The sequence below is a fragment of the Helicoverpa armigera genome, chromosome 14 (genome assembly GCF_030705265.1).
Source record: "Helicoverpa armigera isolate CAAS_96S chromosome 14, ASM3070526v1, whole genome shotgun sequence".
NCBI lineage: Eukaryota > Metazoa > Arthropoda > Insecta > Lepidoptera > Noctuidae > Helicoverpa > Helicoverpa armigera.
In genome coordinates this window covers 4,457,636-4,474,664 of record NC_087133.1, presented here as the reverse complement: position 1 = coordinate 4,474,664, position 17,029 = coordinate 4,457,636, and the positions used below count along the sequence as shown (strand labels likewise).

Sequence of the window (17,029 nt, the reverse complement as noted above, 5' to 3'; positions counted from 1 at the left end):
AAAACTTACGATTTACTTAGGGAGCTTTTCAATTAAAAAAAATATCAGTACCTATGAACTGGAGTTTAACGAAGTTATATTTTATTTCGTAACAGCATTGAGTGGTACCTACCTCTAAGCGAGTCCATCAAGAGCTATTAGGCAATTGATTATTCAATTCGTGTCCAATCGTAAGCTTAATCTTGTCTTCTAGGATTAAGAATTTGGAGAGTATCAAAGATATGGAACGGAGATTTTTTAACACAAGTAAGTATGTACCTAGGTATACTAACTCGTCGTATTATTTGTAAACTATAGGTAATTTATGAGAACCCCATAATGAATGCTAAATGCCTCAACGAACTTGGAAATAATGCAACGTGTAGGTATTATTCGTAGCATCTAGCTACGAGCTTCATCGGATATAAACAATTACATTTAACTTTGTTCTGTTGCTTGTGTAAAAATTATCTTTCGTCAATACTGATAGGTAAGCAGAGCATAGTTTTTACTTTCAACAAGCATTTCGCAGTCCTATCTACCTACTGAATCAGGATTGAGCACATAGGAGTTTTTACTCCCACGAAAGATGAACTGGGTATTTTTACTGTCCAGACCTTTCAAGTAAACCACACTGTAAGGTTTAAGGATAGAAAAACTCCCTAACTGCCAGTGTCTTCTCCGAAATACATTAGAAGTTAGCCTCAATTTTCGGAAGTAAGTAGTGTATGCGAATTCCTAAAGACCAAAGTGGTGAACCTTAGAGGAGATCTTTGTCGTATTCATATGTGTTGTATGTTGAACAGATTTTTTGTTTTAAGTAGATAAGTGCCCATTTAGTTCGTCAACTTAGAATAGATCCACTGCTTATATTCGAAACCTGCCTGAGTTTTTCCCTGTGTATGCAGCCGAGATACCACTGTTTTACGTGGAGCGATTACCTACTTGACCAGGTACCTACTTAATAAATAAATGATACCTAGTAGATAAGTATCCTTATAAATAAATGGAACATATGTGAAAACCTTAGGTAAGTACTAGCTATTCTTATTTACATGAACAACTTACCTAGTTAGTCAGAACCTTCGTCAACTGAAGAAGGTAAACTCTGGCTTCCCAAAAGAGCAATGAGTTTAAGTGTATCATTGTTTGAGATTTTTTGTTCACTGGGAGCCTTTAGTCTTTACCGTAGGTAGCTGGCAGTAGCTTTTTTTTGGAAAGCTTTTTGTCCGTTAAGGGCCTGTTTTTTTTTCATACTTCAAGCAACTGTAAATTGTGCAACTTGAAAAGTTTTAAAACAGTTGTGAGTATAAATAAAATATCTAAGGTAGGCTGTATTCCCTATTGACACATTTTTATGTTTTTATATAAAGTTCGATTTTATTATTGCTTGGAAAATTGCTCCAAATAAAAACTGCAGATTTCAAAGAATTTATCGTTATGATATTTTTATCTCTTGATTACTCCTGCTTGGTACAGTAAAAACTTCGATGTAGCCCGTAATCTAGATCTCTATAAAATTATATCGTCTAGGACGTGCCGGTATCTCGGGCCCTAAATTGACCAATTACACGCACTCACAAAAAATCGCCACACAGCGACCGTTCCCGTCCTTTTTATCGATAAATATTTGTTTAAAGAGGTGAGTGCAATAAAAATGCGAGCGTGTCTCTGGGTAGGCCGCACTACCACAGCCATTCATTCGTTTGATGACTTCATTTGGACGCGCGAACTGACTGCTTGCGATAATGCGCTATTGTTTACCCTTCGATAGTGCGCCTTCCACTGCACGCGCCACACTGCGCCAGACAGAGACAGCTATACTGTTGCAGCTCCGTCGCCGCGATAAGCGTTCAGCTCCTAACCTCCCGTCACTTTCCCGCTTATGCAACTCGCCGTCGCGCGAGCGTAACGGCAACATCGCTCGTAAAAACAGGTAGTAGAAGAAATAATAATCATCTTTACGACTTCTCACTCTATTCAGCACCTTGTTACGATACTGCGCGCTCATTGTGGCACGGTCGAGGAGTGGTTGTAAAATCTTTTCTTTACTCGCCCGTTTCACTAATTGTACGTTTATGAGTTTACGACTTTTGCGGCTTAACTTTTCAGTTATAGTCATTATTGGGGTTTTGTTGATGTTTTTTTTTATTTATTGTAGAGATTGCGTGGGCCTGCTGGTTAAGCTTTAACATTGCACTTCTGTTTAAGGATGGCATTTTATGATTTATGTTTTTCAGCTGACTACCACTTTACAATAAGGTTGTTTACTTTCAAACTTTGCAGAGCATACTTACACTCATGTCGGTTGTAGTGATAGAGTTTAATGAAAACTTAGCTTTATTGGTAACTGTAGTTATGCACCACGTGCTTCAGGAGGAGTGATAAGAAAGGGAAAAGAGAGCGTAACTGATAATATTTATAGTCATTAGCGAAAAGGGGACGGAACAATCGTCGGTGTTGCGATCGCAGGCAGCGCGCGGGGCGGCGCGCGTGGCTCGCTCTCAGTAGATTGCGTGAGCCGAGCCGCGCCGGTCGCACACGGCATATAGTCGCGCGCTCCCGCCACACGCGACCAACAAACTTCGCTCGCGATACACGCGTCTGCGTCTCACACATCGCGAACTGAAAATTTTAAGAAAAAAAATCACAACACCCGCCACTTGTGCGAGCACAGTGAGACGAGCCGGCGCCGCATACAACCGCTTAAAAAGTCGTAAAACCCGCGGCACGCGCTCCCAAGTCGTAAAATAATCGTAAAAAGTAAACACACGTCAACTGGCCTTTATCGCCAACGAAGCCCATTATGACGCTCGAGTGACGTTTAAGAGGCAATCAAATTAATAAAATTAAATTACATTGTCCGTATTTGGAGTGACATTGGCGGAGGTCGCGTTATCACGGCGCGTGGGGCCGCGATGACATAAGTGTTCCCTAACTGAGTGACGTTAGTGTCGGTGACTGATCAGAATGAACTCCTATTTCGAGCAGGGTGGTTTCTACGGGGCGCACGGGGTGCACCAAGGCGGTGGCGGAGGCGACCAGTACCGCGGCTTCCCACTGGGCCTGACATATGCACAGCCGCATGCCCTGCACCAGCCGAGACCCCAGGACTCGCCGTACGATGCATCAGTGGCAGCTGCATGCAAGTTATATGCGGGGGAGCAACAATACGCCAAGGCGGACTGCTCCAAGCCAGGAGGAGAGCAACAGAATGGCTATGGTGGCAAAGAGGCTTGGGGCTCTGGCCTAGGAGCCCTCGTGAGGCCGGCAGCCTGCACCCCGGAGGCGCGGTACAGTGAGTCCTCGAGTCCAGGCCGAGCCCTCCCGTGGGGACAGCAGTGTGCATTGCCCGGCGCCGCCACTGCAGCAGCACAGCCCGTACAACACCAGCCCACCAATCACACCTTCTACCCTTGGATGGCCATAGCAGGTTAGTTACTCTACAAATAATATTTTATTTAGATAAAAAATAACGAGAAAAAGTTTTCGATCAAGTCGTTAATTTAACGAAAACTCTGATTCCAATTCCAAACAACTCATAACAACTATTTAATTGCTCAATAATATGTTGTAATAAAAATTTGAAACATCCACACACTGATAATCTCTGAGTAAAAGCTCTAAAATGGCGCTATCCGATCGGAGCGCGGCCCGAAATGGGAAATTCCCATTCAAGACTCGTAGGAAACCAATAAGACGAGCGGTAGCAGGTAGATCCGACTACTCGACTCAAGTGTCAATAAAACGCACATAAAATGAACGACCCTCGTTAGCACCTTATTAGTCAAGACAGATTTGAGTGCCATTCATAACTTTATTGTTGCCATCAACTGTTGAAATCTTCATTAAAATACTAATTTGTGACAATAAAAAATAAATAAATGTGGCGGTAGAGTTCATTTGTGCCGAGTTTTATGGTTCGTTTTATTTTATTTACTGCCTAGTATTTCAATTATTTGATAGATATTGCTGTTTAATGTGCCATTTTATTACGTTTATGTGATATAAAATTAGAAATATGCATTATATCGTTATTAGTGTTATAAAAGCGATAAAATTAATTCAAACCTTTTAAAATTTAATTTAACAACACTAATTAATTAATACAACATACCTTCCTATTTTATGATATCTTTGGCTAAATGGTTGTATCAGGAAAACCTACATAGATATGCTTCAATATTTTTTAGGAGATTTTATTCTCAAAAAAAAAGTCGGTCTAGGGTTTAAGGATTAATACCTACTTAAAACAGAAATTCCATCTCTTATAGATCTCCATAGCCATAAATTAAATATTTCAGCATAAGTCTATAGCGTTCAAAGGGCTAAGTTTGGAACCATATTTTTCCATACTAGGTAAATGATGACCATAATGAAGCTTGCAATATAAATTTTATTAAAATATCAATTAAGGGAAGTTTTAATTTTTGTACTATGTATTAAAATATTCTTAAACATCACTTTACATAATTTAAATTAATTTACATACTATAAAGTATTAATTAATTACCATTTATTAAACAAAATATTTTAATTGAGAGAAAAAAAATGCCACACTATTCTATAGGCACGTATAATTTTAATCCATAAAACTGCTACCGAAAAAACTAAAGATCTTCGTAAAGTCTTCAGTAGCATTTTAGCGCTCCAAATTATGGCGGGAGTGCACGGCGCGCCCGCGCCGAGCGCCCGGGTCAATGGCCCGATCTAGTTTGGGCGCATTATTATTAACTTGAGGAGTGCCACTGACCACTCGACAAATGACCATTCGATTATGCGCCCAATTCTTAAGATGAAAGCCCAACACTAGATAATGTAGATTGACTAATGGCCGCCTAACGAAAACTTTAGTGATGTGTGAAAAACGCCGCGAAAAATCCACGCGCTCATTATATTTATTACCACCAATAGCAACGCTAAATAAAATTCCTGTTACGACTTATTAGAATCTTTTTTCTACCTAACTACCTACTTATTAGAGGCATGATTGAAAAATAGAGACGTTCCAACTCTAAATTCAATTTGGAATGTTGCATTTAATAACTGGTTGGAATCGGAATTGTACATGATTTTTGTATTGGTATCAATCATGGCCACAGCGTGGAGCGCCTCACCTGTACATTACTAACGCGTAATTAACGCAACGCGTGTGGTCCCGCCTCTCATAACTCATGCGACTTGATAAAATTAAGTAACACGGGCTAAAAAAATAAAACAAAAATAAGTAGTCGAACTGTCGGCCATATTTTACTCGGTGTTCACGCAACACGGCCCGCGAAACAATACAAGGACGCTTGTTGGACGTGGGCTGTATGAAAAGTTCGGGCTTGTCCGGCCTGTGTCCGCTGTCCGCTGCGAACACGATCTGCCGACCTGTGTTCGCTTTCGTGAAAAAATGTCACGTGTCTAAGCGAAATACCATCAGCCTTCCTGTAAAAAATAAACACTTTAATAAAACAGAAATTATAAAAAAAGCTCCAACGATTTTTTAACATTATTTTCTAGAGACATGAAACGATGATATTAATGTGGACAATACCAATCAAAATTAAATATTTTAAATCAGTGTTCTTCAGAATAGTGACAAGCCGTTTTAATCAGTTATTACTTAAATTGTAACTTGCAATATAGTCCAACTAGCACAGTTAAGTTAATAAGTACACAAGACCAAGATATTACGGGTAATTTTATGAGTGGCATTCAATAAATGAATAGTGCCATAGACCGGCAATAAGTAAATAAAATTGTAAACAAGCAATTACTAAGTAATAGTTGATTAAATAAGTTTGAGCTCCGGTAAATGCTTGTTTTATCTTCCAGTTACTGATAAACCACACATTTAATGTGATATTATTTTAAATCTAATAATTACCTATTGAAGTGTATCTGTGTTAATATTCACTTATAAAATAGCTATTAGTAATCAAACAGTGCTTTAAATTGATACAGAATTAACATAAGTAAAATCATTATGTTGTAAAATCGTAGTTTTTGTTACATCAGAATTATAAATATAATCAAATCGATTTCAATCAAAATATAAATTAATGTAAGTTTCATCTTAAACCAGCCGTTTATTAAAATTGTAAAATCGGCAGCTATATTTGCATTCTTGAAGTTGCTTATTTTTCAGTGCATTGAAGTTTTAAACTCAACCTAAACTTACGCGGAGATCTGAACCTATAATTTCTAAACAAGTTCCCAAATTGGCGACTGAATTTGGCCGTGGGCACCGAATGATTTTAAATGCACCTTTATTAAAGGGAAATGAGGTATTGTAATCACAAGTTACATACTTGCAAAGTATTCTGTAGTTACACTCTTGATTTCGTTTTAAACTTGTTTGTATATTAACCACCACATGAGTTCTTTTTGTTCTAATCAACTAAAATTACCAAGATAAAAAATCCAAATGATTAAGCTTCATACAAAAAAACTGAAAATCATGTCCATAAACTTCTTTCGTAAAAAAAAAACAATTGCACATTCGATATTTGAAAAGCAAAACAATGAATGTCAATAACATGAGTAATTATTCAAAACAATGGCGAATATTGAAATGTTCTAAGAAAAGTCGATGAAATTAATTGGAATTCGATGCACAAATAGTACATAGCTACATAATTATTATAAGTAAGTTATTTTATTCGTAGTGTTGTGAACTCGTGAGTGTGCATCCGATCAGTGGTACGCTACGAAAGTGGCTCTACTTCGCTCCACGGATTTTGTGTAGAGATTTTATTTTTTAGTTTCACTGAAGAAAGACGGTGAAATAAAGTTTAATATGTTTTAGGAATATTAAAATTTATTATGCTATTAGGTAATACTAACTTATGTGCCTACTTATTTGCAGTGTGAAAATTAATTATTAGGTACCTACTCTATCCAGATGAAAACTTTAACGGAATTTATACTTATTTACTCTGTTAAAATATCTTTTTATTGGTAGTTTAGACAGATCTGTGATCTGATTTAGAAGATTAATAAAACTAACAACTAGTTAAATTAGTACTTACTAATTTAACTTTACCAATAAAACGATGAAACAAAAGATTATTAGGTCAAAGAAATACCTCTCTAACAGGTTCCGTTAAACAAATACAAAGCCACGGAACAATCTTTAGAACAAGAATGATAATAGAGTCACTTAAAAACGGATAACAGGCACCTAGTCAATAGAAACATTCTGTAATGGTACCCCACATCGGTAACCCAGACCGCCGCATACAGTCAAAACAAACACCAATACACAGAAAAATAACAGCATAATAGGCCCGTAACAGTCGCAAGCCATAAACTAATAATGGGGGAGATATGTTTTATGGCTTTCAAGTTTTGAATACGTTAAAACAGTTTTTTGTTAATTTAGTGCAACGCAAACCGTCCGCGGGTCAGCACGTATTTTGCGTCCGAATCATTCTATAAAGAAGAATATAGTGTTCTAATTTCAAATGTGTCGGAAGATTGACGGGTCCGTTATGGCGGAGGAGGTGTGCATGCGCTTGTTTCCCGCCTGTTCGCGCGGCGCGCCGGCCGCCATCTTGGATAAGATCGATCATAGGTGCGCAGCTGTGAAGTGATAAATATGAATCCCAACTGCTCCGTGTGGACTTTCTTTTTGTGGAATCGTCGGAACGAACTCACCGACATCTTGGAAGCTCTGCAAGATAAAATTAGATAATTAGTCAATATGAAGCTATATTTAACAGTGTCTCTGTTTATTCTACCTATGTTATATGAAGCTATAAGTGTACATAAAATGTAGCATTCCTCAATGATTTGTAATAATAAGATGTTTTATTGCTATGACTAATTATCTATCGTTGTATCTTATTCAACTTCGTGTCCACAAAAAAGGACCAATCAAATCTACTTTTGCTATTCTTAAGCCACAGGAAACTCGAATTTCGATAAGCTTATTTCGTTTTGAGCCTCACGTAATTGATGTGGTAAAAAACCACCGGCCTAAAAGCGGAGGCAATCAAAATAATAAGTAGTACCAGTGTTTCCATTGCCGAATACGTGGACGAACATAATGTCGATCAAACTTGTTTAGCACTGGACGTAGGCACCAAAAAGTGGTTAGAAGTAGTTTACGAAGTAGGTAGGTATCCCCAGTCGGCTAGTGTTCATAAACGGCGTGACCCGACGTTGGTTATTATGCATTACATTGAAAATCACGGGGCTGCATCCTATAGTTGCCGCTTTGTACCGCAATCTTTCCTATAGTTAGACGTTTAAACCGCATTTTCATAACACCTCTTTGTCTACTGAAAACTTTAGATCTTATATTGAATCTTGTGTTTACCGACTAAGTAATAAACATTCGTTATGTATGAGATTTTTTTGGTTCAGATTTAACTACTGTAATTGCAAACGGTAATAGTTTTTGCCTATAGTAATCTGTTAAGACAATCTTTTAAAGTAGGAAGTCATAAAATAAGTTCTGAAATTGCGTCATATAATTTCGGTTAATACTTTTGTTTTGATGCAAAAGCTTGTTAGGGTGCGCAAAACTTTTTTCAGCCGTCAAATTGTCATATAATGCCAACATGAGTTTTGTTCGTACGTGTGTAATTTATTTTCTTTGCTCGTAGTATGTAAAAATGTATTATTACACGTTGATCGGGCGGTCGATCGCTTGCTGGGAACGTTACATTGATCCTGTCTTCCACAGATAGTTCGATGCGTAGCTCGGCTATACTACGTACCTACCAAAAAGATACGAGCCTTACAAAAAGTAGATAACTGCGGAATTACATATTTGAAAAACCCGAAGCAAAACATTCGTCTGTATTCAAGAAGGATCGAGAATATAATTGAATAATTCAATGAGATTCAATTATTTACAGAAATTAAAATTTATGTTCGATAGGTACTACCTAACTACATAAATTAGGTATTGCAAATATCTATACACATAATGAATAACATATGGGCGATTCTCTGTAAGCTCGTAATCGGCTGTCCGGACCGATTTTTTCAATAAATAGTTTAATTCTTATTTAAAAAATCACATTTTATGAAACTTTAACCCCGAAGCTTCACGGGCCCTTTGTTTTTATAACCATAATTACTTGAATTTTTTTTCTATACGTTTTAGAAGCTCGAAAAATACAGTCCCCTGGCTGTCCCTTTCACTGCATTCACACCTAGAAATGCGATTTCCGAAAAACTTGATGAAACTACTTTCACTTAGCAGTTAATATCACAAACAAAAATAATGAAATTATATTATTTTCGTAAAACAAGCACTCATTACAACTTTATTCATTTTAATAAACTCCTGTAAACTTTGTCCTGAGAATTTTAATACAGTCCCCTGCCAAAAATTTAAATCAATATTAAAAAAAAACTATAATATTTTACAATCGTTTTATTAGTGCAACGAAATGCAATTGTTGTGAAGTTGGCAAACTTATCAAATGCGGTAACGATACGCCATTCTGTTTAGTGTTAGAGCGTCATTTGTGAGGCGAACAAGCGTTTGGGCCGCTACCACACACAGGCCTCTGGTAAATAATTGTATGTAATTTAATTACTTAAATTATCTCTATTTATAGTTAATTGTTACATTATTTGTGCCTTAATTGATCGGTAGGTTCTTAAAAAACTATAAGACATCGGTTTCATAAATATTGTGAAATCTAACTGAAATACACAGTCCTCTGGCAACAGTCCTTTGCCAAAAAACGCAACAGGGGACTGTTTAACAAAACAGGGGACTGTGTATTCTGCGTATTGGTTTAATAGTTTTCATGAATTGTTTGTGTAAATTTATTCGCTAGTCTCTTTTATTAATTTAAGAATCAAACTATCATTGCATCGCATTATTTTTTTCCTTTATGAACTTGAATTATATTAAACAGGCTGATCGAACGCACGTGATATGGCTCCTAAAAAGAAGAAGCTATCCCGAGAGGAATTACAAAAAAAGAGAGAATCAGAGCGGCAAGAGCAACTGCCCTATCTGACCTCCACAACTCAGTTACCCGTGCAACCGACTTTTTTTAACGACGCTAAAAATCATCAAATGACCCATCCCGCTGCGGGTCAGAAGCGGTGGGGGAGTGTCAGAGTTTTACTGACTAAAAATCCGTCGTGTTCCGTCGTAGGCCTTTAATGTACCAGGGCCGTGGTAACTCTTTCGTACAGTCCCGCAGCCCCAGAGGCCCTATGCCCTGCTGGGCCTCGCTAGGGTTGCTGACATCAACTTGAGGAGCGCGTGGAACTACGCACGCCACCGACACGGGTCTGTTGTCTAAAAAGACGCAGGAACGATGAATCATCTGAACTCATCGCCCACAGACCCAGGCCTACGGTGGCCGGGAGTCGTCTCGCGCAACCCGGCGCCCGTGGTGACTACCTGGTCCAGCGGGGATGAGAGATGCGAACTCTCTGTCGTTCCGCCGCCTACTTCTCGAGCATGACTGCTTCGCAGAAGGAGGCGACGGCATCCCATTCCTCTCGCCCCGGACCATGGCATGAACCAGGGCCGGACGCCCTCGACGAGGATCCGGCGGTGTCCTTCCCATGCAGGGCACTCCTGGACAGTGAGGTCCATCGTGTCCTCGAAACTGTCCGCACAGTGGTGACACCCGGGCGCCACCTCAGGACCTATTCGATATTTCCCAAAACAACCGTGTCCGGTGAGGACCTGCGTCATGCGGTAAATAAGGGCGCCGTGACTCCTCCCGAGCCCTCTTCAAAGAGGTCCCCACTATGGTGGCGTGCTCTAACCCTGTACCCCTTAGTTCGTCTGGTGTTAGACTTACTGGCTTCTGACTACCCGTAACGACTGCCAAGGATGTTCAATAACAGCAGAGACCTACAGTCTAACGTGCCATCCGAAACACAGTCTTTGTTGAAAAGTTGCATTGGTACTTGCCTGATCTGGAATCGAAGGCGCGCCCTCATAATTGACAAGTTGGTTCTTTACCCACGAGGTCCACCACGACTTTTTCGCCGGCGACGTCATTGGTAAGCAGTTGAAAGAAATGGGTTATCAAACCAAACGCTCAAAATGGCGAAACACGTCTTTGTATAGTTCACAGCCACATAGACATGAAGCTCAGCGCTCTTCATACTGCTAACATATTAACTTACAACAATCACCAGGAGTTGCTGGAAGATCTATGTTGCGACGTATCAAGATCTATGTCGTGTCATGCTTGCGGTAATAAAAACCCGAAATATATGGCTTTTGATCATAGAAAAGTCATAAAATGTGGGTTTCTGTTCACATTCAAAACAGTCCCCTGATGCCTCAAACAGTCCCCTGTCATGATTTTTTGGAAAATCGCTAATAACTCGGAAAATAGGTACAATTTCAGTGGGCCTCCTTGTCTAACTAAATAAATAGTTAATTTTCTTTGGCATAGGACTACGTTTTTTGTCAAATTTAAAAAAAAATTGCCAGGACAGAATTTGTATGGAGCTGAACGAGCTTACAGAGAATCGCCCATATACAGAGCGATATTAAAAATATAATTACCAACATTAAAATTACTGTATCTATAATGGAGCAATAATTTAGATAGCAAGTTAAAGTGTAAATAATTCAGAAGCTACCGCGAATGGTCGGTCGTTTAATTTTAATCCTTTACCGATAAATGAACCTTAGAACGCAGTGAATAATTTGTAACAAAAAGCTCCTACATTTCTTTAACATATTCGTGACTGCGGTATACGATTTAATTTTTAGATAGTCTTGCACTATTAGAAGTGGTAATCATTTCTCTTTAGCTGGAACATTTAGCTTCGTGTGATTGGGTTAAATAGTGCAATTAATTACATTATCTGTTGAGCTATTTGCGTCGTTTAGCAGTAAAAAAGCTGGCGTATCTGGTTGGTTATTCATATATATCTCTTCGCTCCGCATGGACGGCGGGCCGAACGGAGCTGATGTCTGGCCGGCAATTAATTGTTGCACGATATACAACACTGAGGTGCCCTACCACGCGGTATTTGAATATTAAGACACATGCAGAAATATATCGATTTCGTTGTAAATCGAAATCAATATGAGTAATGCAATCGATTTGTACGAATATGAGTCAGAAAGTATGTCACTAGCGTACTATTTCATAGACGCAACGCTATTCGTTTCAATGTTGTATATTTTTAAATTGAATCTGATTCAAAGTACCCCAGTATCAATATTGATTATACAAACACACCACATCCGGCTAAGCGAAACTGCATCGTTTAATTTTTGCAACGCTAACCCGTTCTTAGTAAACTATTAAACCATATTTAATTTCACATAAACAGTGCACGGTAACATATACTCGGTATAAATAACTGCGCTGCATTCGCCTTTCATTCGATACTAAAAATCTCAATAAACATTCGAATTTAATTTTTATTACCATATCCTAAAAGTACATTTTTCATAAGCAAGGGCTCTCTTTTACGTTCGACCTGAAACCTTCCGTAGACCTTAAGTCGGTGGCATAAAGTTCGTTTTAGCACAACAGAAATGGCGTAAGATATTTTAAACTTATTTCCCTGACATACAGGGCTTCGTGCCGAAACTAGCGTTTTACAGAACAATGTGTCTTCTTTTTAAACTAAGTCGGTTAATCGTGGTTCCATTATGATTCTCACATAAAATAGCCGTTTTGTGTTATCACACAATTGTTTATAAGTATAAATAAAGTTGACTACATATGATTGACAGTTATTGACTATTTATAAAGATTAATAAGAATAGCCAATCATTATTATTTCATATCAAAGAGGTAAACGACTTGGGAGTTACACGTCGGTAGCGAGAGACATGTTAATCGACTATAATATCAATCTGTATCAATTGGTTTGAAAACACGTTAGTCTAGTGATTGCTTAGTGTCGGAACACCAAAATAAAAATGTTAAGTGGGTCGTGAATAGGTGCGCTCACCTCAACTTTTATTGCACTCTCGCTACTTTTTAATTATGGTTGGTCAATCACAAGTTATATTAGTGTCCGTAACAAATCTATGCGATTCGTCTCGCCACTCACGGATTTGTTTCGGCTCTCATTTTAACGACCAATAAAGTTTATCACACCATTTCAGTAGGAATCTCAAGAATGATTCAACTATAAAACTTTATAGAAGTGACTGTTGTTGGTGTTTTATCACCTAACATTGGAGAAAGTCGGCAACCTTTTGATATTTTAACACTAAAGCAAATGTTTTACGACAATTTAATTATCAATGAATTCATAACGGTTTTCAAGTTTTTAACTTTAAAAAGAGTAGCGTTGGTATCGTTGTGTTCTAAAATTGAAATATTCACGGCGGGAAACGAACGGAAAGCTTGCGCCGGCGCCGATGCTCATGATGTATGGGCCCCACCACATACTTAACTAATAAACCCTTCCAGTTTAGGGACACACGCGGTGAAATATATCCGTCCCGGTCTGTTACTCCATTTTTATTGTTTTCTATACTGCACTGCTAATTTGAAACTTTAATTAGCAAATGTTACTTTCTATCTGGCTGGCAGGCTATATTTTTTCTCGGTAGAAACTAGGCAGAGAAGCAGTAAAATAATAAAAAATACTCGCCTTATTAAATATTCATATTCAAATTTAGTAATTTCTCCATTATTTAATTAGAAGACGCTTGCATTCACACACTTTCGAATGTCTTTGTTTTAAAAAATATGTTATCTTTAGGCTCATAAAATATTATAACGTATTAAATATAATTTGTAGAAAGAGATAACGATGTTTATCACAGCTCCTGCTCATACCAAAATGGCCAGGCCAAGGTCCGATACTGATCGAAAGCTCAACATCGCTTAAACGTTACATGCGGGTGAAAAAAAACGACGTTTCTATTATAGAAGGCCGCTTTTTTACCATAGTCACCGGTCAGAAACACAATCGTAAATTATAATTTATAACTTTAAGGACTAGGAAATTAAGATATCCACCTTTCCGTATCTATGGCGGTATCCTTTTGATTAAAGTTTTAGTGCATCGTTGTTTTTCGAGTGCGACAGACGTTATGCAGTGGTTACGTTTCAGTGGCTGTGAGGTGTAGTGACCGATATGCAATCTGAATTGTAAAGCGCCGTGACCTACCACAGCTCAATTTGTCGGCGGAGTTACATCAAAGTGTAGTGAGCATGCGATGCGATGCGACACACGTATCGGTAATTTACGTATCGCCCACTGGCAGCTGTCATCGTTCGACGATCATGTACCGGTGCAGCATTGGCCATACTCTTCCGATGCACACGATGGACCAGTGATTGTGCTCAATTATTCCTGTGATATTAACAAGCCTAGTGTTCAGCTATAGTACAATTTGCTTTTACTTTTTCACACGCATCAGACGCGAGATGTATTTCACTGTCAACGCACGAATGTTGGAATCATCGGCGCTCGCGCAGAATTTAGATGAGAATTTCCTTCTGCACTCGAGATACATAAACATTATACGGCTCGCCGTCATGTTTACAACGGAAAATGAAATCGCGGACTGTTTGCTAAACGGACTTTTTTAATGTGTTTAAAATTACGAAAATAATCTTCGACCTTATTGTTTAGTTTACAAGAAGACGTGACGTGGAGTATAATTTATTGACGATTGTTGGAGCATTGTTGTATTTATGGTGCCTAAAATGTGTCAGTAAGTAATTTTAAGAGGTCAAACACCGATGTTATGAATGCGAGCGCACGGAGCCGCCGCGAAAATATGTACTCACAAACAAGTAAAACCAAACACGGTCTTAGCGCTCTTTGAATAAGTGGCCTAAGCAAAAACCTGAACTTGCATAAATGCAAAACCCTGGCGTTGCCTTCGCTATGCTCTTAAAATAATTGTAGAAATTAATTTTCAATTAAGTCAGCGGTAATTATTGTTCTATGAATATATTAAAAGTCTGATGAGGGCAATTTTCTTCCTTATGACGTGTTATATTGAAAGTCACGACAAAATTTTCTGTAATTATTTTTTACATCTTGCCTGCAATTCTGATAAAGGCCTGTATAACATTAATTAAAACAGCACTCCATAAAACTTGGCACTTAATTCAATTTCGTTGTACTTTATTATTTTTTGCCAATATATCGGAATTATATGGTAAGGTGTTTGTCCAATACTTAAGGCGTGACTGACATCCATAAATGAAGCGAATTTCTTGGTAGCTTAAGCTTTGTATTTCTTAGGTGTAACATTACAAACTAGACCTAAATTCCTTATTAATTAGAGAAATATGTTCCCCGCAGGAAAAATACTTGGCATGAGAACTTACCAAAAAAAGGTTTTGAGCTAAAATATTTAAAATGCCTTACACAAATTCGTACACTATATCTCCTTACTTGTTTCAACATCACACATAAATTAAAGCAACACTAACAAAAGACTACACTAAAAAAAAAACGATCACAATTTTACTTCTCATTTCGAAAATTTTTCAAAAAACGAACGTAGTTTATTCTAAGTTTTCCCAGTTCGGTATCCAGGGCGCTGGGGGCGGTGACCTCCGCCCTTCCGGCTGGCCCAGTGACCGTGCTGGAACTGAAACTAACTCGCAGACAACTCAGTAATTTTCACTCGAACTAAACTTCTATGTTCGGACAATTAGGTGTTCAAGGCAAGACTTCGTTTGCGTTCGAATGGACATGTTGATGACTATTTGAAATGAACTAAAATTATACGCTTGACTATTGACTTACGCGTTTTACTGCGCTCTAAATATATGCACAATTTAAAAAAAAATCCTGGCTATTTTTATATCTAATGAATATTTATGATAGAAGAAAACTTTGGAAAATTGAAAAGTATGTCCAGCCTAGCGCTCTGGCTTACATTTGTAAAATTGTATAAAATCAGCGATCAAAAAAATCCAGTCAATATGTTTAACGTTTAAAAGATAAATATCTTCACAGTTTATTTCCTTTATGATCTCATTATGCTAATTATTAACTGATTAGGAATTAATTTGTACGAATATTTATTGAAGTTCAATAACGGCAAAGAAGATAGGATATTCTGATTAAGTATTGATACTTAATTGTATACAAATTACTATTTACAATCAGAGATAGTAAAAAAAAATTATGATATTCATTTATATGTTTGTGCTCTAAAACAAACCAAAATGAAGATTTAATAAAATTAATCGAATTGATTAAACTTTAAATAAATTAACAGTATGTTATAAATCGTCAAATCCATGTTTAAACCAGTATCGATTTAAATTTTTCACAAGTTTCGATAACTAATAAGATTACATTTCATTATTTCATTTTAAAAGATTCGTGATGTGCTAAATCATTTTAAAACAAAAGACATTCATTATGTTTCAATTTCATAAACTTGCATTAAGAGTTTTATCTATAAACGACACGTGTGCTAAAATGTGTTGTATTTTGTCCTTTCATGTAACCGATAAGAATTTACTTTCCGAATTCTACATAAGAATGTATGTAAATTTCCTTGTTCACAAGCAAAAAAATCTTTAAAAAAATCTCGCAAAAATATCGGCACCTTTTAAAAAAATCTTCCTTTCAATTTGGTACATTAAGTTCGGAGCACAGCTCGATCGGTTCGGTAGCACTTGAATTAAGATAATGTTCACACCTGCCCGACTCTGTATAAAACGTCACATTGTGAGCCGAACGCAGTTACCAAGAGAATTTTATGGCTTAGCTTCACCGGCCACCGCGGCGGAGCGGTATCGCGACTTACACCATTCACTTTTTTGTAACGTTTCAACAAATTGTAACACTGTTTTAATTGAAATACCAATGTACAATTAAAGTGCTTTTGTATAAAAATATCATATTTAAAGATAAAAACTGATTCCAAAAACTAGACCCTAACTGAATATTTTAAAAATAATATAGGGTATCTACGGTCACTAACGGAGCAAATTCTATAAATAGCAACTACTTTGTACGTTATTTCATATTTTGTTCTGCCATAAAAGATTTATATCGAGTCATAAATCATTTTATGATGAATTATTCACACGCGAATCGGTGTGTTACCTATACATTTTGCTTCTGTTAGCCGCGTCTGTAGTTTTGTAGCTATTAATCCGAA

The 17,029-nt window shown here is 37.5% G+C and overlaps 1 protein-coding gene and 1 long non-coding RNA gene across 4 annotated transcripts in view; one reads left to right on the top strand and one right to left on the bottom strand.

Moving 5' to 3' along the window:
• Window positions 1-2,380: 2,380 nt before the first annotated feature.
• The window catches only part of LOC110379698 (homeotic protein ultrabithorax), a 125,215-nt gene continuing 110,566 nt past the window's right edge, over window positions 2,381-17,029 (top strand). Inside the window, exon 1 of the mRNA XM_021339463.3 lies at window positions 2,381-3,412. Within this exon, the coding sequence (XP_021195138.1) occupies window positions 2,950-3,412 (463 nt within the window). The 5' untranslated portion in view covers window positions 2,381-2,949. The remainder of the gene's footprint in view (window positions 3,413-17,029) is intronic.
• LOC110379708 (uncharacterized) overlaps window positions 7,006-17,029 on the bottom strand; it is a 58,151-nt gene continuing 48,127 nt past the window's right edge. For all 3 annotated transcript variants that reach the window (XR_002429763.3, XR_002429762.3, XR_007510516.2), the window contains one exon: window positions 7,006-7,642. This is a non-coding gene — a long non-coding RNA (uncharacterized LOC110379708). The remainder of the gene's footprint in view (window positions 7,643-17,029) is intronic.